At 35.5% G+C, this 23,990-nt stretch overlaps 4 protein-coding genes across 4 annotated transcripts; 3 read left to right on the top strand and 1 right to left on the bottom strand.

The window, feature by feature from the left end:
• Positions 1-3,705: 3,705 nt before the first annotated feature.
• On the top strand, positions 3,706-9,569 carry HELRODRAFT_114909 (hypothetical protein; the record flags this gene model as incomplete). Its single annotated transcript, XM_009028613.1, has 13 exons — positions 3,706-3,972; positions 4,106-4,223; positions 4,567-4,616; positions 4,954-5,034; positions 5,343-5,435; positions 5,914-6,040; positions 6,477-6,625; positions 6,809-6,946; positions 7,321-7,488; positions 8,017-8,058; positions 8,239-8,343; positions 8,583-8,694; positions 9,117-9,569. 13 exons carry the CDS (start codon positions 3,706-3,708, stop codon positions 9,236-9,238), a joined length of 1,572 nt encoding a protein of 523 aa, XP_009026861.1. The 3' UTR covers positions 9,239-9,569.
• Positions 9,570-14,455: 4,886 nt separating this feature from the next.
• Positions 14,456-15,342, bottom strand: HELRODRAFT_87257 (hypothetical protein; the record flags this gene model as incomplete). The annotated part of the gene is made up of 2 exons (XM_009028595.1): positions 14,456-14,699; positions 15,278-15,342. 2 exons carry the CDS (start codon positions 15,340-15,342, stop codon positions 14,456-14,458), a joined length of 309 nt encoding a protein of 102 aa, XP_009026843.1.
• Positions 15,343-17,338: 1,996 nt separating this feature from the next.
• HELRODRAFT_102762 (hypothetical protein) lies at positions 17,339-19,320 on the top strand. Its single transcript, XM_009028612.1, has 3 exons — positions 17,339-17,708; positions 18,172-18,723; positions 18,786-19,320. Exons 1-3 carry the CDS (start codon positions 17,372-17,374, stop codon positions 19,013-19,015), a joined length of 1,119 nt encoding a protein of 372 aa, XP_009026860.1. The 5' UTR covers positions 17,339-17,371; the 3' UTR covers positions 19,016-19,320.
• A 2,411-nt stretch (positions 19,321-21,731) lies between these two features.
• On the top strand, positions 21,732-23,562 carry HELRODRAFT_193671 (hypothetical protein; the record flags this gene model as incomplete). The annotated part of the gene is made up of 3 exons (XM_009028611.1): positions 21,732-22,170; positions 22,682-23,236; positions 23,303-23,562. 3 exons carry the CDS (start codon positions 21,732-21,734, stop codon positions 23,560-23,562), a joined length of 1,254 nt encoding a protein of 417 aa, XP_009026859.1.
• Positions 23,563-23,990: the final 428 nt, after the last annotated feature.

Raw genomic sequence — 23,990 nt, 5'->3', positions numbered from 1 at the left:
CAACTACTACTACTACTGTTGCTGCTGCTACCACTACTGCTACAAAAACTACAGCTACAACTGTTATTACTACAACTACTGCTATTACTACAACCACTAGTTCACTACTAATTTTACCTGTTTTTCGGGCCCATTATTTTGGGAAAGTGACCAAATGATCTTCTTCCTCTGTTATGGTGGGGTAGTGGAGTAGTTTTACTCCGTTTGGCAAAAGGTTGATCATCATCATCATCAGAATCATCATCATCATCAGCATCATCATCAACAGCATCATCATCATCATCATCATCATCATCATCAACAACAACAGCATCGTCATCGTCGTCATCATCATCAGCATTTATCATCAACATCATCATCAACAACAACAACAACAACATCGTCGTCATCATCATCATCAGTTTTAATGTGAGCTCATCATTTTATGTGCCATTCCAATGCAAAATCGCTAAAACTCAACTCTCTTCTAAACTAAACTCTCCCATCAGTAATGAATACATGCTAAACACCAGCCAAGAGTTTGCCAGTAAACTCCGTTAACAACAAAATGTCATGCATTTTCTATATCTATAGTTAGCTTCGTGAACTCTTATTAATAAACAAACCATAAATTATGAACGTTTTGATGATGTCAAATACTAATACTGCTATTACTACAACCTGTAGTCTTAATATGATTTAATAATATTAAAGTCACACACACACCGCACGCACACGTACGCACACGTACACACACACACAAACACGTAACACACACTCAGATACACATACTTTCAAATCAAACAATCATCTTCACTCCTTAATGTAAAACACTCTACTGCACTCCTCAAGATCAACCTTGTCCCCATCGTAAACATACACACACACATACACACAGACACACACACACAAACACACACACACATACAAACATAAACACACACAACAATAAGAAGAAGAAGAAGAAGAAGAAGAAGAAGAAGAAGAAGAAGAAGAAGAAGAAGAAGAAGAAGAAGAAGAAGAAGAAGAAGAAGAAGAAGAAGAAGAAGAAGAAGAAGAAGAAGACAATTACGAACGGTGGACTAAAAGTGACAAAGTGTCCAAGTCAAACTGCCTATATTATTTATAATCAAAAAACTTAGTGATCCGACCGAGAAAACAAAAGATAATAATATATAAAAAAAACAATAAAATGGGAATTTCCAATTTGTGATAGCCCTTATCCTCAAATTAGATATACAAATTATACAAAAATCATTTCATCAGGTTCAAGTTTAAATTTAACAACAGTGTCAACTTCATTTAGAAGGATGGTGAAAGAGAGAGAGAGAGAGAGAGAGAGAGAGAAGAGAGAGAGAGAGAGAGAGAGAGAGAGAGAGAGAGAGTCAAAATGTAATTGTAGGTTTTAAGGTATAGTTAGTATATGTACGTACATGTGTGACTTATTTGTAGGTTTTTAAAAAGAATTAATTGTTGACATATATGCATATATATTGCATATATTGCATATATGCACATATAGTGAAAAATAGCTCTTCTCCTAAAAATTCTAGTGTTTTTCAACATTTAAATTATATTAAATTATATATTATTATATTATATTACATATAATTATATTATATCTATATTATATCACATCATAGACAAATTTTATGAAGAGTCGAAAATTGCATTGTGATTTCACGTTTTAAATCCCACTTATGACAACATGTCCATAGGTGAGAATTTATTTATTTCATCTATTTATTTTGTTTAATTATTAATTTTATCTAATTATTTTGTTTAATTATTAATTATATTTTGTTTATTTTGTTTAATTGTTAATTTTATTTTTAACTTTGCCCGGTTTCTGTACAATTTCTGACCAACAAACCATTCTTATTTAGTTTTCTTTCTGGTTAGTCACTCTATTATCTGTATTTCGTTCTTAAAAACGGTTCATCTTTCTCTATCTAGAGTAAATTCTAGAGTTAGTTAATTAATTAGTATTAATTAGTATTAATTAATTAATTAACCAGAGTTAAATCTTTTTCAATTTTTTTCCTGGCTTTGAAAAAGTCAAAAAATTCTTAAAAATTTTTTTATCTCTCTCTTACCTGTAATGAAGTTGGTGTGCCAGCTACAGAAGCGTCAACGTTTAACATGACGCTAGTGGCTAGTACACTGGCGTGATGGTCTAATGGTTAAGGTCGCCTGGTGCTGTTTCGCAGTAACCGGGTTCCAATGTGACAAAAAGATCCCGCCTATCACATGCTTCGTGTGGGATGCGTCGTTTAGCATGTACGATGTTTGGGCGCTCTGTTGTATCCTCTGAACTTTCGAAGAGTGTAATTGACCTTTAACCTTTTAATTGACCTTTTTTACGTAACATCCACAACGTGCACATTTGCGTGTTCGTGCAATCACTGTACAACCTACGCAAGATGTTTTATATATACGTAAGAAGGTGTATAACAGTCTCCAGTATTGGTATAAAATGCGTTCGAACTCGGTCAGTGTGCGACAACAGCGCGAGAAGCAGCATATCTGCCGTCTGAGCTAATGTTTTTGTATTATGTAAATGTATTTAACAACTTTTTAATAAGTAAGTCTGATGGAAAACTCCAAAAAGGAGAAAAAAATGTGTGCGTGTGTAAATGTGTGCGGGTAAATGTGTGTGTGTGTGTGTGTGTGTATGTATATATCTTTGTCTGTGTGTGTGTTTGTTTGTGTGAATGTGTGTCAACTGTATATGCAAGGGCGTAAATCAATTTATGTATTTCATTTTGGTAGATAATGCTGCTGAGTGATTAATTTGTTTGTTTGTTTCATTGGTCTGCCCTTAAATGTGACTAAGTTGGATGATGATGAAGATGATGAGGATGGAGATGATGGAGAAGATGATAATGTGTTTATATATATATATATATATATATATATGCCTGCATATATGTATATATATATTATATATATATATATTATATATATATATTATATATATATATATTATATATATATATATATATATATATGTGCCTGCATGTATGTGGAATGTACGTATGTATGTATGTATGCATGTGTGAATGCATGCATGTGTGAATATAACAAAATGCACAATGTACAATATGTTTGTATATGCTTTCGTACAGCGAGAGCCAAGGTTTGTATGCATTTTGTGTACAGCACCTCATGACTGAACTGTGTGTGTTGAGGTCTGGAGAGCTTCGTTTATACTATCGGTTGTGTATACACACACGCACACACACACACACACACACACATACACACACACACACACACATCCACAGACATACAAACACATAAAAGAACCCACAAAGAACATTCAGATATTAAAACAAATCCTTACATACACAAACTCACACGCACTTATAATTATATATATATATATATATATATATGTATATATATGTATATATATATATATATATATATATATATACCCACACATAAACAATCAGTCAAGCACATTTTGGGCTTCTGAAGTTATTCAATAGGAGCGCTCCCCAAATCCTTGGATACAGATTTACCAAACCTGTCATCCATCCATTTATCCAGTCATCCATTCATCTATCTATCCATTCATCTATCTATCCATCCATCTATCCATCCATCCATCCCTCCATCCATCCACCCACCCATCCATCAATCTATTCATCCATTCATTCATTCATCCATCCATTAATACCAGCATTTTTGAACCCCACCCCACCATTCCAAACAGCAACCATGAACTCCAGACGCCAACTCGTGGTTCGGTGCTATAGAAACATCATCGTCCCTCTAACTTCATCACAACCACCATCGCGATCACTATCATCATCATTTTTATCATCTTCATCATCATTACCACCATTACCATCATCATCGCGATCGTCATCATTGTCGTCGTCGTCTTTGAAGTTCGACCTGGTCGAACCGCCGTGTCCCCGTGTTGTCACTTCAATTCCTGGCCCCAAGTCCATAGCACTGACCAGCCAGCTCGCTGATATCCAAGTTTGTCGTGTCTCTTGCCTACCTATTTAGTTATTCGTTCACTCGTTTGTTCATTCATTCATTCGTTCATTCATTCATTCATTAATTCATTCATTCATTCATTCATTCATCCATTCATCCATCCATTCATTAGAATGCCAAAGCAGTTCAGATGTTTGTTGATTACGGCAGATGTTCCGGAAACTATCTGGTCGACGCCGATGGGAATGTTCTGCTGGACCTCTACACCCAGATATCGTCTTTGCCATTTGGTCGGTCGGTTGGTTGGTCGGATGGACGGATGGATGGGTGGATGGATGGATGGATGGATGGGTGGATGGATGGATGGGTGGATGTATGAATGGATGGATGGTTGGTTGGTTGGTTGGATGGATAAATGAATGGTTGAGAATATTAGAAGATTAGTGAATAAATGAATGTCTGAGAGAAAAAGCGGGCAGTTGATACTGGGCTGGATTAATGAGTGAATGAATGAATGAATGAAGGAATGGATGAATGAAAGAAAGAAAGAAAGAAAAAATGAATGAAAGAAAAAATGAATGAATAAATGATTGAATGAATGAATGTTATGTGTCTTATTTCACATTCAACCAGGTTACAATCATCCCAGATTTGTTGAGGCCGTGAAAGACCCCAAAAATCTGGTTAGCTTTGTTAGAATGGGTAATAAAAATGATGACGATGATGATGATAGCGATGATGATGATGATGATTAACGACGATGATGACGATGGTTATATCAGTGGGTGATGATGATGAAGCCGACGATGATGATGAAAGCGATAATAATGATGAATTGCAACCCTTTTCATCATAAACACAAGAGTTTTTGTGTTTATGATGAAAAGGGTTATTTTCACGATGGAGGCAATGATGATGATGACGACGACGATGATGATGACGATGCTGATGACGACGATGATGAAAAGGATGATGATGATGACGACGACGATGATGATGATGACGATGATAACCCTTCAGCCACTGATGATAAGCAGACCGGCTCTTGGCAACTTCCCTCCTCTTGATTGGGTGGAACGACTGAAGAGGGCTCTCTTGTCTGTAAGTATGGAATTTTAATCACAAAACTTTTCAATCACGCAACTTTTCAATCACTCAACTTTTCAATCACAAAACTTTTCAGGTAAGCAACTTCTTATTCATACAACATTTCAATCATAAAACTTGTCAATTTTCGACCAGTAAATTATCAATCAAACAGCATTCCAATAACGTCACTCTTCAATCTGACGTCCCTCACTTCAATCGCACATCTCCTCACTTCAATCGCACATCTCTTCACTCATTACAACTCTTTACTCATTGAATTATCGACCAATCAAAACCTCTTCTAAAATCACGTGACTCAGATAGCCCCCAAGGGCATGGCGCATGCGCAGACGCTTGGTTGTGGTGCCTGCTCAAATGAGAATGCCGTCAAACTGGCTTTCATGACTTATATGGTCGGTTGTTTTATACGTGTGTCTGTGCGTGTGTGTGTGTAAATGTTTGTGTGTGTGTTTGTGTAAATACGTTTAAATGTTTTTTGTGTGTGCGTGTGTATGTGTGCGTGTGTGTGTGTGTGTGTGAATATGCGTGAATGTTGTTTGTGTGTATGTGTGTCATCGTACGTCCGTGTGTTAGTACGTCTGTGATCTTGCTTGTATTACTTGTATGCTTCTTCATCTACCTTCTCTTTTCAATTCGGTAGCTTTTTATAACAATGTCTCAACATTTTCACAGTACAATTTTCAGTAACTCAAAACTATTTTTTTGAAGATCGCAAACACTCCCACAACAGTTTTTAACCTCCCAATACAGAAACTTTTAAAGTCATAATGTTTAAACATTCTCACAAAACATTTGAAATATGAAAAAATATCCACAACAAATCGCGATTTTAATAGACAAATTTTTTGTTGAAATGTTTCGGTTTCAAAGAGAAGGGAACGCAAAGGTAGGCCTGTATCAGAGCAGGAACTGAAGAGCTGCATCACCAATCAACCACCGGGTGTGCCAAATCTGTCTATACTGTCATTCAATAAGGCTTTCCATGGCAGAACCATGGGTTGGTTGGTTGGCTGGCTGTTTGGTTGGCTGGATTGTTGGTTGGTTGGCTGGCTGTTTGGTTGGTTGGATGGTTGGTTGGTTGGTTGGCTGGCTGTTTTGTTTTTTTGTTGGATGGTTGGTTGGCTGGTTAGTTGATTGATTTAATTATCAACAAATAATTTTTTATTCATTTTTTATTAAAAATTCAATCAACAACTTAGAATCAAATAAATGATTGATAGGAACTCACCAAAACACTCACATCGTTATGTGCAATAAGCACCACTAAATATTATCCAACAAAAATATACATCATAAACATTCAATCATATAACTGAATGAAAGTTTAACTGAAAGAATGGACAAAATAATTAAATACTAAATTTGCTAAACAAACGAAATATCAAAAATTCAAATTGAATGGCCCATAAACACCCCTTAACACCCCTTACAAGGTTGTCTGGGCCTGACCCACACGAAGTGGCCCGTCAAATTGGACGTACCACAACCTCAGTGGCCCATTGCAACCTTTCCACAACTGAAGTACCCCTTAGAAGAACATGAGAGGGAGAATTTGAAGGAAGAAGAAAAGTGTTTGAGTGAGGTTGGTCGGTTGGCTGATTGGTCGGTCGGGTGATTGTCGGTTGGTTGGTGAGTTTTTTGGTAGGTTGGGAGTTGGTTGGATGGATTGTTGGTTGTACGGCTTGTTGGTTTTATGGTTTGTTAGTTGTATGGTTTGTTGGTTAGACACCTCCTACCATACCCTTCTAACTTTTTCGTCTGCCAGGTTCAATTTAAAATGTCAGAATGGAGAGACAAGGGTTGTCCTGTGGCTGCGGTCATGGTGGAGCCGATCCAGGCGGAAGGGGGCGACAACCACGCCTCGCCACATTTTTTTAGGAGGCTTCAGCAAATCTGCAAACAGGTGAGTTGGTGAATGTTGGATTAGTATATTTCAAACCGCGATAATTGAAGCCAGTTAATTTCTAGCAGCCAAAAATCAGAGTCATTCATCATTACACACAGACAAAAAAAACATTCATCTATCTACCAAATACAAAGAAAAACAAATAAACAAACCAACAACACAAACAACACAAACAAACAAACGAGCAAACGAACGAACGAACGAACAACGACATGCAAAAAGACAAACATCTCTTTCACACACGCACATCATAAGAGCAAACCCGCTATTACAATGAAAAACAAGCAGATAAACTTTGTTCACAATTTTCAAACACGTCATTCCACACGCAACCAAATCAAAAATTCACAAACCTACTCCCAAAAACTCAGAACGGGGCGTACTTCCTAGTAGACGAGGTGCAGACGGGGGGTGGAGCCACAGGGACCATGTGGCATCATGAGACGTGGGGACTGCCATGCCCACCTGATGTCGTATCCTTCAGTAAAAAGATGTTGACCGGGGGTCTGTATTTCACAGAGGAGATGATGCCATTAGAGGTTGTTGTTGGTGTTGTTGATTTTAGTGTTGTTGATGTTGTTGTTGATGTTGTTGTTAATGGTGGAGTAGATGTTGCTGTTGATGTTGTTGGTGGTGGTGTTGTTGTTGTTGCTGTTGTTGTTGTTGCTGATGTTGTTGTTATGTTGGAGTTGATGAGGATGTTGTTGTCATTATTGTTTTTGTGATTTATATCATTTTAAACAGCGGTATTTCCAGCATTTCTCAACAATTTTTCCAAAAACTCCTGTTACGTCAAACGACTTTCTAGCTAATTTTAAGCACACTTATCTGCATCTGCATATGCATTCAAAATAACACACAGTGCAAGTAAAACTTTACAAAGAAAGACACAAACACACAAACCAAAACAAGCAAACGCATGTACACACATACACAAACAAACTTTAAATTTACTTATACATTATGTACACATCCACTCTCTGTGCAAGCAAGACGCACACATACACGCACGCACGTACACACACACACACACACGTACACACACATACACACACACGCATATTCAGAGTTACAGAATTTTCAATACATGGCTCGGTGACCCATCTAAGGTTATTATTATAGTCATTATTATTGTTGTTCTTGTTGTGGTTGTTATTACTATTGTTGTTGTCTCACCGCGGTTTAGGTTTTAATTTGTTTACCTTGTTGTTGTTATTAATAACAATTTTATTATTATTATCGTTGGTATTTATATAGCGCCAATTATACGACGATAATTCTACCAAAAGGTCATGCTACTAGAAGTCATGGCTGAAGCAATAGAGGAATGGAACCTGTTGGCTCACGTCCGAGAAACAGGAAGGTACCTTCTCAAGGGGCTTCAAGATCTCCAGGTTAACAAGGGGCTGGTTGATTGGTTAGTTGATTGGTTGGTTGGATAGATGATTGGTTTGTTGGTTGATTGGTTAGTTGAATGGTTGGTTGTTTTGGTGAATAGGTGTGTTTTTTTAAGGGAGTAATTTTTTATTTGTTTTTTATCATTATATTGTAGTCTAAACTACAAATAGATCATGATAAATATAGAAAGCTTTTTATCTGGGTCATGTAAACAACGACAATAACAAAAAATTAGGTCAGGTACCCAGGTCAGATGTCGTCGACAAGGGGTAAGGGGTTCTTCCTCGCATTCGATGCCAGGGATGAAGTGTCCAAGAATAAGTTGATCGATTCTTTGAAGATGAAAGGTAGGTGTGTGTGTATGTGTTTGTTTGTATGTGTGTCTGTGTGCGTGTATGTCTGTGTGTGTTTGCATGCGCATGTCTGTAGAGGCGGATCTAGACAACTTTGACGGGGGAGCCAAAATTTAAAAAATGTTTAAATTTTTACGGGGAAGGGCAAAAATTTGTACTTGGGAGGGCCGAGATTTAGTGTATTGTGCGGCTGGCGACCTTTTTTTAGATTTTTACGTTCAATTTTTGGTCGATTTTCAACATAAAACTATCCTTTTTCGGACTTTTATTTAAAAAAAAGTGTCCTCTAGATTCGCCACGGCACTGTGTGTCTGTGAGATGTGGCATCAATCAAACAACAAGCTGAGATTTCATTGCGTTCGAACCCGGGTACTGTACTATACGACGTATTATCATAATATATACTACAAAAATAGGTGTGTGCGTGGGCGGTTGTGGCGACCACTCGGTGCGGCTGAGGCCAGCGCTGGTGCTTCAGAGGCCACACGTTGACCTCTTTCTTGAGAAGTTGAAAGAATCCTTGGAAGAGTGCAAATAACGGTGGTGATGATGGTTTTATTATTATTACTGTTATTATTATAGTTATTATTATCCTATTATTATTATTGTTTTTGTTGCAGAATGTTCATTAGTTCAATTCCATAACGTTAATTTATTAAATAGTTTTGAATGGAAATGATTTCGAAAATATGAAAATAAAATGGCTCATAATTTGGATTCTTCACCGATTCCAACATTTCCAGCTTTTTATTTGTTGAATGAATTGTTGTACGAGTTGTGGGAATTGTTGAATGAATTGTTGAACGAATTGTGAAAATTGTTGTGTGAATTGCTATGTGAATAGCAATATTATTAACAATTATTTCGCACACAACATGCCTTGCGTTTGACATCACGAACTCGTTAAAAACGCTCGTGTAGAAGGATAAGTAACACATAGTTATGCATATAAACAGACAGAGATAGACAGACAGACAGACAGGCAGAGATAGCCAGACAGAGACAGGCAGACAGAAAACACTCTCACACACTTGCATTTCAGAAATTGTAAAGTTGAAACTTTTTATAAGTTAATGCTTAAAGAAATTAATTAATCAATTTGTTTATTAATTGATCAACAAGTTAATTAATTAATTAATTAATTAATCAGTTTAATAAACGCTCTCTTTGCTGTCTAAAATATGAAAAACCACAAATAAATAACTTTAAGTATTGGATCAGCTGACCAACTCTATTAACTCTCCATCAAAAACTCATAAACTGTTCATCCATTATATTTCGTTAATTATTTCAATCAAATCAATCAATCAATCAATCAATCAATCAATCAATCAATCAATCAATCAATCAATCAATCAATCAATCAATCAATCAATCAATCAATCAATCAATCAACCAATCAGATTATCAATATTATTAAAATTAATAAAACTATCACTACTAAACGTGTCTGAAAGGCATTTTGAAGAAGCTTATAGTGAAATTTTTTAAAATTTTATTTTATTAAAACTGAAAATTAAAAAAAAAAGTAGAAAAAAGTTTCCCGCTAAAACGAGAACTCTGGAGTGTCGTCGTCAGCAGCTGTAGCAGTAGCAGCAGCAGCAACAGCCTCTTCTTCGTTTATTCGCTCCTCCATTGCATCTAAAATTCGGCCAATTTTTCTGTACGTCTGAATGGAATTTAAATGCAAAAAAAAACTCAATTCATCATCATAATTGAAGTTACACATAATTACAAATTTAATGCAAAATATTTCATTGGAGCATGTTTTTCATCAATAGACAAATCGATCCAATCGAGGCAGTCAGTCGGAAAGTTAGCCCAGACGGTAGAAGCCCCACATCTCGTATTGCTCTTTCACGACGTCCTAGTTCGAACACTGCCTGCCCAAAGGTCAAAATTCATCATAAGTCAAAGGTCATGACGCGCGTCGTGTGGTGCAAAAATTTAACCCCAGCATGTTCGTTTCAGAGCAGTTGGCTGGTGGCTCTCTAGTTGCTTTCCATCTCATCACATTTGGTAGTTCGACAGTTGTACAGTGTCTCAAATTAAACACTTTAAACCATCAAACTTTAAATGAACGTAGAAATTTTATACTATATTTAAAAAAGGAACGAGAGAGAGAGGGAGAAAGAGTAAGAAAGAGAGAGAAAGTAAGAGAGAGAAATAAAAAATAGCCAAACAACATTGAATTACCTCTTTGCAGCGAAAAGTTTCTATTCCGGTGGGATTTCTTTGAATTTGAAAAAAAAAATTGACAAATTAAACCGCGGTTTCATTTAATGGGATTATGAATTCGAAAAAAACTTGAAAAAAATGTTTTAATCAGGAAATTATTTTATAAAAATAATTAAATTAAAAATTTAAAAATTTGAATGACTTTACTCTCCTGAATGAATAAACACAGAGAAACAAACCAGAAACGCAAATAATTGTTCAAAAAGAAGCTAAAGTTAAGATATATTTGCTAAAGTTAAAAAGATACAGAATAAAATTACGTTAAAAATTATTTATTAATTACGTTAAATAATTATTTATTATAAATAAAATAATAAAATTAACTCAAAAATGTAACAAAAAATGAATAATAACATGTTATTATCATGAGAAGAGGAATAAGAGCACATGTTAACATCGCCAGCACCACGAGTTGATGATGGCGTCACGTGTGAAGATGTTGACGCGGCAGCTGCCGATGACGTCGCAGATGATGAAGCAGCGACATGACGCTGCCGAGGCGTGCCACTTTCGACGGCTTTTTGCAGCTCCTCCAGCCGCTTCAACAGTTCAACGTACTTTGTGGTGGCCAGTTTCTGGATGTTTCCTATCCTCCTCTCCTTTGTGTATCCTGTTGTTTGTGAGGTGAGGAAAGAAAAAAATCCATCATCTACGTCATCATCCAAGTCATCGTGAATAAAAAAGATGACGATGATGACGACGACGATAATGGAAAAACGAGCAAACAAACAAAGATCACAAAAACGATGGAAATGACGTCATCAACGAAAGTCGCTGAAGCGAAAAAAAACCCCGCCCACTTTTTGACGAGGACGTGCAGTAGATACAAGTGAACGATGACGACGATGACGACGACGATGGTGGTGGTGGTGGTGGGTAGGGTAGAATGTACTGAAGCAGATCGTGGCAAGAGTGGCAACAGACGCTGAAGCAAGTGTCGCACTTGGGATAAAAGATCATAAAATGACGTCCCAACAATAACAATAATAATAAAATAATAATAATAATAATAACTTTAGTGGCGGGTCTGCCCACACAGTGCTGGGAGCAGTAGAGACATGTCAGCTGTTCGTTAGCCATCATGGTCAGCTGTTGTTGCTGTTGTTGTTTGTGTGCGTGAGCGTTGTGTGGCTGCGTCTGCCGCCTCCTGCTGCTGCCGCCCCCGCTGCTGCTGCAGCTACTGCAGTTGCTACCTGCAATTAAGTTACGAATTAACTATGGGCAGATGAATATATAATGATTGAATAATGAAGAAGTAAGAAGGGTCATTCTCGCTGCTCTTGACGCACGCACACACACACACACGCGCGCACGCACACACAAACGCACTCACACACACACACACACACACACACTCGCGTACGTAATCACGCTAGAAAAACTCGCATCTCACTGAGGGCATAAGATAGGCCCGGGACTCTTTTGCGTTCGAACCAGGTAGTTGCGAAATAGGACCAGGCACCTTTGACCATTAGGCCACCAAGAAAATATAGTTTCGGGGAATTTTAGACTGAAACAGCCGTTTCGTATACTTCCTATTGTAAGATTTACTTGTAAGCCAGCCTTACAATGGAGGTAGACATCTATTAAAATTTATAGAGGGAGGTTTGACTGCAGGTGCTATAGTTCTATTCCTAAGCCTAAATTTTATGATAGACTGTTTTTAGATTGCCATTGAGGTTCTTCTTTGTAAAAAGGAAATATATCATTGATTAATATCAAGTTAAAATTGAAATTTATTTAATTATTCATTCATTCCTTCATTCATTTCTTTGCTCATTCCTTCGCTCATTCATTCATCCATCCATTCATTCATTCATTTATTTATTCATTCATTCATTCCTTCATTCCTTCATTCATTAACTCATTCATTCATAAATTTACCCATTTATTCATTTATTATTAAAAAATATATTTCACCATGAAGAGCTTTGGTACAGGGCCTGGAATGGTGGCTGACATTTTGTGTCTGGTTGAGCTGCAACATGCCATACTGTTGGGGGAGGGATGGAAGAATTCATGGATGAATGAATGTATGAATGAATGTATGTATGAATGAATGTATGAATGAATGTATGTATGAATGAATGTATGTATGTATGAATGAATGAATAAATGAATGAATGAATAAATGAGTGAATGAATGAATGAATGAATGAATGAATGAATGAATGAATGAATGAATGAATGAATGAATGAATGAATGAATGAATGAATGAATGAATGAATGAATGAATAGATGAGTGAATGAATGATTAGTTCAACGAATCAACAATGACTGAATTGTTTAAAGAATGAATGAATGAATGAATGAATGAATGAATGAATGAATGAATGAATGAATGAATTAATAAACTGACCATGGCCCTCTCCTTCTTATTCATGATGCGGACATTTCTGAACGACACGGACTTCCGGACGCCGTCGTAAAATATGACGTCATATTTCTCCCCTGGATTCAAATACAACAAAGAAGAAACAAATTAAAAAAATTTCTAAAGAAACAAAGTCAAATTAGTCAAACATTCACTCAAATTAGACAAATAATCAATTGAATTAGTCAAATAGTCACTCAAATTAGTCAAATAATCACTCTGATTAGTCAAATATTCACTCTGATTAGTCAAATATTCACTCAAATTAGTCAAATATTCTCTGATTAGTCAAATATTCACTCTGATTAGTCAAATATTCACTCGAATTAGTCAAACATTCACTCAAATTAGTCAAATATTCCCTCTGATTAGTCAAATAATCACTCAAATTAGACAAATATTTACTCAAACCAGTCAAATATTTTAAAATATATTTACAAACATGAGAGTTTTTCCCATGTTTTCCATTTATCTACCAGAGTCAAATATTTACTATTATCTATATGGAGAAGCAGAGAAGAGATAGAAAAAAATGGGAGAGGAAGGGAGAGAGAAGGAGAGAGAAAGAGAGAGAAAAAAAGGAGAGAGAGAATGAGGAAAAAACGAAAAGGGGGGGAAATTGCCAATGAGGGAGAGAGAAAACGAAAAAGGGCATGAATGAATTAGAAATATTTACAATAGTACATAGAATTCAGAATTACTATGAATTATAATTATCAAGATTCATAAATATTATAAATCACAATCACCACAATTCACAATTAATATTATAATTCACGGTTATAATAATTCATAATTATTATAATTCGCCAACCTTTGAGATTGGCTGATCTAACTTTCCCCGGGTACATCTGTCCATCGGACCATAGGGCCATGACGCACTGGCCACTGCTGTAAATCTGGGTGGTCATTCATTCATTTATTGGGGGTCATTTAGGGTTTTGGGTGGTGCAAGGGTGTAAAATGGCTAAAATTTATCGCTAATGTTATTATTATTATTGTCATCTTGAATATTGGTGTCATTATCCTAATCACCACCAACATTACCATCATCACCATCATTATCGTCATCACCATCATCACAGTCATTACCACCATCCTCATCATCATAACAACCATCAAGGTCATCATCATCATCATCATCAAAACCACCACCCCAACTTCTCCAGACTAACAGGAAGACTATGCTGACTCAATCCTGATGCAGACGATGACCTGTTATTATTATTCTTATTATTTGAGGGAGATGGTGATGAGCTGGTGGTGAGGGGCCTCAGTCTGTTACTCCTCACGTGCACCCACTCATCGTAGCGACTGTTCCAACCTTCAAAGTGCACCAGCACCAAGTCCTTCTCGGCGTCCGATCCGATGATCTTCGCCGTGTACCTGGTTTTTTTTTTTTCATTATTACAAACTTTTTCGTCGTAAAGTATATGTATTTATTGTATATCTTTATTACATTTATCATCCTAAATTATCTAAGCATGCTTATTATATAGTTACATTATTATATGTATAATTCTAGTTTATAATTATAATACAAACTAACTAATCTAAAACATACAGTCATTAATAAAATGCACACAGAATACAAACACAATACAAATACACTAATAATTAATTAAAAATAAACACGGATAAATTAATAAATTAAATTAAAATTAAATGTCTGTGCTTATTTTTAATTATTTAAAAAGAGATAGGAGCACAAACACATACTTATTAAAATTAAATTAAATTAACTGACACACATAAACACATTTTTTGATTATTAAAATATTTATATAATTAATTTTATTATATTATCTATTAATAATAAAATTATTAAAAATCAACACTTCAATTTTTAAAAGTTGTTTGTTGGTTAACGTTTTATTAGTTATTCAATAAATTTATTTTATAACTAATAACTTAATAAATTAATATTTATAACAAAATAACTTATACGAAAAATAAAATTTAACACAAACCAATAGTTCAAATAATCTTGAGCTTCCAATCTGTCCCCAACCTCCCAGCCTTCCGACATCTTACTCTACAAACAAAAACGAACCTCGAATTGAAAAATTGAAGAAATAAGCTGGAAACAATGTAAACAAGCACGAGATTAAATGCATGTGCTAAATTCACTTCCGCATTCAATTTGCACGCACACACATACACACGCACACAGATATACACACGCATACATATAAACAACGTTGAAACCTCTGAAGCTAACGCAAAAGACAGAGAGAGTAACCTTTAACATACAACATATGCACACACACACACATGCCCACACGCGTACACACATACACAAACATACACACACGCATACATATGAACACACACTCACACACGCACACATACAACATATGCACACACACATACATACACATGCACACACACATACATACACATGCACACACGCGCACACACATACACACATAAATAAACACACATACACACACTTATATGCACACACACACTTATATGCACACGCACACATACATGCACACACATACATAAACTCACACATACAGACACACACCTATACGCACATGCACATAAAAAGATCTTAATCAACGACACATGAATTCGCCATTTCGTAAAAGTTGGCTCCAAAAATAGCAATTTCTCTGAGGTTTTGTTACTTTGTTTTTCAGGTGTTTATATATATATATATAGGGCTAATATTATTTTGAGGTGTTTATATATATATATAAGGCTAATATTATTTTGAGGTGTTTATATATATATATAAGGCTAATATTATTTTGAAGTGTTTTTCAAAACATTTTGTTTTAGAATCAAAAATGTTATTTTTATATTTAAAATTATTTAATAATATTTATGAGTAATTAGTAATTACAAGTATTATAAAAGTTTTTTTTACGCCAGCTAAATTAAACAAAAACGACATCAAGTCGACTAGCGAAGAAATTATTTTGACATGAAAAAGCTTTATACTTTATAAACGCGTCTAACCCTTCATAAATGAAGCCTTACAGACTGTCTGCTACCTGCTATATCCCAATAATTCACACTGCTTAAAATTTGGAAAAGGTTTCTTGAAGTTTTGTATTACTTTCTTGTCAACGACATCTGCTTATTGCTATTGTCATAAAGTATTGTAATCAGTGGCAGATCTAGAGGACGGCCCGGAGTGCCATGACCCCGTTGTGAGCAGTATTTTCATTAGAAGCCGGTAAAACTCAGTTTTTACACACAAAAAGCACAGTTTCAATATTGAACTGACAAGTCTAATTTCGGCCACACTACTACAAATCTTGGCCAGCCCCGTCAAAATGTCTAAAAAAATTTATAAATTTTCCAAATTTTGTCCCTCCCGTCAAAGTTGTGGTGTATTTTCATTTCTAGAACACACTTGAACGTATAAAAAAACGCATAAATGATGAAAAGGTACTTCTTGGAATGGTCTTAAGATAAACAAGTCAAGTGGAAAACACGTAAAAAGTCCAACATGTTGTTCCGATTAACTTTTGAGAGAAAAATTGAAAATATAAGACGTAGAAATGAAGTCATATGCTTCATATTTATACGAGATATTAAAAAAAATACATATACGCGTTACTTCAAAATAAGAACTCGCCACATTGTAGAAATGCAACCACACACACAGACAGACACACACACACAGACACACAACACACACACACAGACACACACACACACACACACGCACACAACACACATAAATACATATAGAACAACAACCATCAACCAAACATGAATAAAAGTTGAATACAATGCACGCTTCAGACAGCGTTTGTTTGCGAGCATTCAAAACAGAAGACGGCATTTGTTGTTTCCACGTTGTATATTGATTGGCGCCCTGTTGCTATGGCGACAAACGATTCACGGCGTTTAAAGAGGATCGTCGTCCAGTCTTTAAATTTAATTAAAAGAACAATTTCGCTAAAATTAAAATTTTAAAAATCCTAAAAATGTCAGGTAATTCCTACAGAACCGAGATGGAGCTGAGAGAGCACCGCATTCAGTACTGCAAAACTACGTCGAAATTTGTACTGACGAACGTCGGGCTGGGTGTCACGATGATAGTTTACACCATCATCGGAGCACTTGTCTTTCAGAATCTGGAGACAACCAACGAGAAACAACAGTGCATACGCAAAATGAACGCCTACAATCCGATAGAGAATGAGACCGCTGAGGAGTTATGGAAGGCTGCTCAAGTTTTCCAGCAGATTGACGATGAGGAGAATGCGTTGGACGCAATATACGACATTGTTGTTGACTTTCGACAGAAGGCACTTGCTCTGAAGTATGACGGAAAGAATTGCTCGCAGATCGGAGTGGACGGTGGCCCCCAGTCTGATTGGTCATTTAGTGGGTCGCTCCTCTTCTGCGTCACTGTTTTCACCACTGTAGGTCAGGTGATGGCCTTAACAATTTTTTGCATTAAAAATGTTTTTTTATTTATTTTAATTTTTTTTGTTTTGTCTCTTCAAAATGTGTAATTTTGAAATTTAAAATTGTTAAAAGTTGGCGCGGGTTAACATGAGTAAAATTTTTTAGAGAATGTACCATGCATATTTAGGAAAGTTTTATTCGGCCCATTCATCTTGGCGTTATTTGAGGGATTGTCATCTGAAGATAAATTTGACATAATGTGTATTGATAAATTGCATTTATTGGAAAATTTATAGAATAACTGCACAGGTCAGCTTATATCATTTCCCCGCTAAATTTCACACAATAAACATGAAGTTACATCACTTCTAAGATCATCTTGCATGGTCCTACATTATTTTTTTCATTGATTTAATAAAAAATAATGACAATAAATTAACAAACATTAAAGTTGAGTTAAATTCTTGAAATACTTTCTCAGGATACGGAAACATCACTCCACAGACATTCTACGGTCGATTGGTCTGCATCATATACGCACTCGTTGGAACGCCCTTAATGCTCGTCTTCCTGGCAAACATCGGTTCAATCATGGCTGACGTCTTCCGGTTTGTTTACGTGAGGGTTTGTTGCTGCGGATGTCTCCGACACCGGATCGGATCGAATCCCGGTGACATCGCGAAACTCAAAAACGAGGAGGAATATTCGGAAGACGACGACGAACATATAAGTGTACCAATCACTGTAACGATGGCCATGATTACTGGCTACATTTTCATGGGCGCCCTACTCTTCAGTTCCTGGGAGAACTGGAGTATGTTGCAGTCGGCTTACTACTGCTTCATCACCATCGCTACGATCGGCTTTGGAGACGTTGTTCCAGGCGTCGCCAGTATGAACGACACGTCGGGGCAGTTTATTATGGTCGGAGCTGCTCTCTACTTGGTGTTCGGTATGGCCATCATGTCCATGGCTTTCAATCTAATCCAAGAAGAAATGATTGGAAAAGTTGTGTGGATTACCGAGAAACTTGGTTATATTTCCAGGTTTCAAAGAATAATTTTAATATACATGACAATTTGAATTGTTTCTCAGGTCTGTCAAAGCAACAGGAATGCGAAAACGACGGGCCAACGGACCAATCAACAGCCATAATTTCAGAGCCGAAGAGTAAGGACCCGTTCGCAATGGCCTCACCCATGGAGGCACCCTACCCCATGTACAAACCCTCCGATAATCCTGAAAATTTGAAACACATGCTAAGAGAGCCTTCAACTCTCACCAACTGGGCAGCTGCCGCGATTTCCCAGAACACCAAGAAATGAAAAATGGTAGGAAGGGACATTTTTGTTGTTCCATAGGTGCAAAAGATGAAAAAATTATATCGAGCTATGGTAAAGAAATTTGAAAAAATACTTTAATAGGATTTTGTAGTGAAATGAAATGAGTCTATTTTTCTATGAAATATTGTTCAATACCAATTTTTTAGCCATAAATATTATTATCGATCGATTTTCACTAATGTAATAGCTTATTTACAACATACTATTTTATATCTTATTTAACATTAATATATTTCTTGTTATATTTCTTAGGTCTAAGTGTGACATTGGTTTAAAAATAATTCACCGAACATTTTTTTCAAACAAATATCGAAAAATAGAGTAATTCATTTTAATATTTTATTAAGGCATGATGGGTGTCAATAGCCATGTTAATAACTTCACGTGGCAAACACTGCAATTTAATTATACTTGAGAAAACATTTTTACAAAATAATTAATTTCATCAATTAATTTCATTCCAATGTCACACTTAGACCTAAGAAATATAACAAGAAATATATTAATGTTAAATAAGATATAAAATAGTATGTTGTAAATAAGCTATTACATTAGTGAAAATCGATCGATAATAATATTCATTAATTACTTCAATTAGCAGATTAATTTCGTATCTTCCTTTCAATCTTTTGAATGAATTTATATCATGTACTCAAATATTCTTTATATTTTCACCGTTCAGATATATTTTTGAAATTCTGTAAAAAGCAATAAATTTGTAAAAAAAAGTTAGAAAGAACTCTTAAATATTTAATAGCGTGGATGGAGACACATTGAAAGGACCGGATGAAAATTTTCGCAAATTTTTTTCAGAAAATTGAAATAAGAACCAAAAATTATTTAAATCGAGTATAAGCTAAAAACCTTTCCAATTTTCCATAGCTGATGGGGCTACACAATTGACATTGAAAACAAGTCCTTACCAGAGAAAATAAAGGGAAAAAATGACCCAGCATACGACACATCACAACGCTTTTTGAGCAGTATTTTGATACTGAAAACATGGCAAATCATTTTTTGATAGGAAATTCATTTGTTGTTTATTAGTAGGAAGAGGGTTCCTGATGAGGATGAAATAATGAATGATTCAATCAATCTTCCAGCCAGATTTTCTCTGAAAAGACTGGCAGAGTTTTGGGGCATCTTAAAAAAATACGTATCCGAATTTATTCAAACGAGCAGTGTTAGCGCTGATCCCGTTTTGTAATACTCACCCACGTCAACCTATTAAAAAGTTTTCTAAAGTTATTTCAAAACCACGCAAAGAAGTAAACCAGATGTCTCGAATGACATGAGAATAAGGGATACCACTACTTAACCTTAACTCAACAAACTCTCTGAAGACTCTCATTAGGTTTGAAAAACTTCTGCAACATAAGTAATAATTAATTAACGGTTCCAAAAAACGTACAGGTACGAGCAATGTTCAATTTTACGCGGTACTAATAAATAATTAAATTCAAGTAATTCATCTAATTTTCCCACTATCCAAAAGTGATTTGCAAAAAAAAAGAAAATTGAAAAAAAGAAAGGAAGGAAAAAAAAGAAAGAAAAAAAGAAAGAAAAAATAGAATCAACAGGAACCAAACGCGTAAAGATAGCCTATCAGAGCTGAAGCGCCGTAAAACTGCAAAAGAAAAAGAAGAAGAAGAAGAAATTCAAGTAACAACTTGATTTTCTATAATTATCGGGAGTTGAGAAAGTAGGGAGGTCATGGCGTAATTGAGTTTTTTTTTAGGTTGGGTCAACCCCAAAAAGGCTGGGAAACACCTATGCAAAGTAATTCAGTTAGTAACTAACCTTTGTTCTGTATAGAACATCCGTTACACTTCAATGAGCCAGCAAACCAATCAAGTTATTTAGTTTATTTCTTATTAAAAACATTATTTTGAATTAAATACCTTATTTCCATCTCAATACTTCATTCGTAGTTAATGCGCTACTACATTTTTTACTTAAACAACTTAAACAATTACTACATTGTTTAAGTTTTTTTCTTCGCGAAAAAAACCCGAAGAATAAACTTAAACAGACCATAGCCAGTTTACTGTAGGTAGGAAGTTAGAGAGCTGTAGTCTAAACGACCAGAAACCAACAGGAATGACGATTACATGATGGTTCATTCAATTTTTTGGTATGATCTGTTGTATAATATGGCAAAATAAAATGTAACTTATATGTACGTACATGTAGATGCTATATCGTTTACAATTGAAATGTATAGATATTATTACTTAAGTACAAATAAGTACAATACATACAGATACACACACATACGTACGTATATATACATATCGTACATATTATACAAACACACACACACACACACACACACACATATATATATATGTATACACACAAACACACACACACACTTCTTAAACACGTAGTTTGTGGTTATCTTTGTCTCGTATCGATCGATTGATTGATCGTCCCTTTTGTAGTACTATGTTGATCAGGTGCCTTGTAACTATGGTGACCTCCTTATAACCAAAACGTTCATTTGGACTTAGCATTAGATCAGAAAGTAGTTCAGTGAAATTTAGTTGGTCTATAATACAAAATTGACTAAATACCTTTGGAAAACATTTAGAATTTAACGAATAATATTTTTTGAGCTAATTTCGGTTTTAATATTTAATATTTTTGAATTAATTTTGAATATAATTAGCAATTCTTTTTTGGGTTAATTTGAAAAATGTCCGCTGAGCGTCTGTACAGAACTGAAGAGGAAGTCAGGCAAGCGCGGATAGAATACTGCAAGAAATCGTCAAAATTCATCCTGACGAATGTGGGTCTCGGGGTGGTTGTGATCGTCTACACAGTGATTGGGGCTATCGCATTCATGAACCTCGAACAAACGAACGAGAAAAAGCACTGCATTGAGAAGATGAACACCTACGATAAGCAGCAGAACGAGTCCGTCCAAAGTCTCCTATCCATTGCCCAGACCTCCAAAAAGAAAGACGAGGCGATTTTTTTTATCACAGAAACCATCGAAACGTTTCGAACAAATGCAGTGAAGATTAAGTATGATAATAAGAATTGCACCATGATGGGGGTTGAAGGCGGGCCCGAGTATGGGTGGTCATGGAGTGGGGCCCTGTTGTTCTGTGTTACTGTCTACACGACCGTAGGTGAGATTTATTTTTAAGCTTATTTGTTTTAAATAAAATGGCTATTCTATTTTTTAAAAAATGTTTCCAATAAAAAATACAAAATTTATATAAAAAGATTTTTTTGTAGTTTGCTTGAAATAAATTTTTTCCAGTGTGAACTACTTTTTGGCAAGTTTGATAAAAATAAATTTGAATAAAAATAGTAAGCTTTTAAATCAATTTTTAAAGGATTATAAATAATATAATTTTGAAACTTTTAAGGTTGTGAGAAAACGAGAAGTATTTCAGTTTAAAGATTTAAAATAGTTTATTACTTCTAAAATAACAACCTAATCACCCCTCTCTCTCTCTCCTCTCTTTTCTCTCTCTCTCTCTTTCAGTCTAATGAGGTAGAACTCAGTACCACTTGCGGACTAGTGAATTTGAACCTGGTCATTTCCACTCCATCCCGCTGAATAATTAAAACTTTACTCACGAAATGAAACAATTTTTGTAAATTATTAACATTGTGAAAATAACTTACTTCCAGGATACGGAAACATCACACCGCAGACATTTCACGGTCGATTAGTTTGCATTATATATGCTCTAATTGGGATTCCATTGATGCTCGTGTTTTTGGCAAACATCGGCGGGGTAATGGCAGACGTCTTTCGATTTGTTTACACAAAAGCTTGCTGCTGTGGTTGCATCAGACCCAAACCTGAACTCAATTCGAACGGAACTTCGGAACCTGAAAACCCCGATGAATATGCAGACGACGAGGAAGAGGAATTGTTGAGCGTTCCTATCACGGTGACATTAGCCATGGTGGCGGGTTACATAATAATGGGTGCAGCTTTGTTTAGCGCTTGGGAGAAGTGGGATTGGCTCAAATCTTCTTACTACTGTTTCATCACCATAACTACGATTGGATTTGGAGACATCGTGCCAGGAAGTACAAGTACAGATAGTTTTAGTGGTCAGTTGAAAATGATTGGTGCTGCTGTCTACATGGTGTTTGGCATGGCTATAATGTCTATGGCGTTTAATTTGATTCAAGAAGAAATGGTGGGAAAATTTTCATGGATTTCTGACAAATTCGGTAACATCTTTTATATTTCTACTTTTCGTTGTTAATTGTAATTAATTGTGTGAAATTTGTGCGCAGGTTTGACAAGAGCGGTTGATTACGACAACTCCGTAACGGCGGAACAAACAACCAGCGTAATTTCCGACCCGAAAAAAAGGAATTCGTATATGATAGCGTCCCCGGTGGAAGCCCCCTACCCCGTTTATAAGACATCCGACTCTCGGTCCGATAGTCTGAAGCACATGTTCAGGGAGCCATCCTCCTTAACTAACTGGGCTACTGCGGCTATCACGCAGAATTCCAAGAACAAAACCGTCAAAACGTTTAGAAATGTGTAATGCTGATTTGTGTTTTTGTCTGAGTAATAAATGAAAAACTCGTTTCATTGTTAATTTTAATACTCTTTCGTCGGTTATGAATTATATTAATTGTGTGTAGATCACGGAACAATTATTAAATTTTATAACATTTTATTTGAATTCAGAACTACATATTTTAAAATTATTATTTAGGTATTCACGTTGCTGACAATTCAATCTGCGTTTAACTATTAAAACATAGATGCTAAAATTTATGATGAACGCGTGTTTTGCCTTTCCACGTTAAATAACATTGAGAAACCAAATTCAATAGATTAAGCTTCCACACGAGAAGAAATAATTCGAAGTTAAAATGAAATTATTCATTATTTTACTACCTATTATTACGATGATCATTATTACATATATATTAAATAACAAAATATTGAATAACACCTCATTAAATC

This window comes from Helobdella robusta (genome assembly GCF_000326865.2).
Source record: "Helobdella robusta unplaced genomic scaffold HELROscaffold_57, whole genome shotgun sequence".
NCBI classification, from domain to species: domain Eukaryota; kingdom Metazoa; phylum Annelida; class Clitellata; order Rhynchobdellida; family Glossiphoniidae; genus Helobdella; species Helobdella robusta.
The sequence above is the reverse complement of the archived record's forward strand: the minus strand, read 5'-3'. Positions and strand labels throughout refer to the sequence as shown.

Bases quoted from the DNA above. Each gene is read 5' to 3' on its own strand.
- HELRODRAFT_102762 (XM_009028612.1), top strand. From the start codon at position 17,372: ATGATAGTTTACACCATCATCGGAGCACTTGTCTTTCAGAATCTGGAG. The intron at 17,709-18,171 runs GTCAGGTGATGG...ATACTTTCTCAG, and splicing joins CACTGTTTTCACCACTGTAG to GATACGGAAACATCACTCCA. The intron at 18,724-18,785 runs GTTATATTTCCA...ATTGTTTCTCAG, and splicing joins GTGGATTACCGAGAAACTTG to GTCTGTCAAAGCAACAGGAA.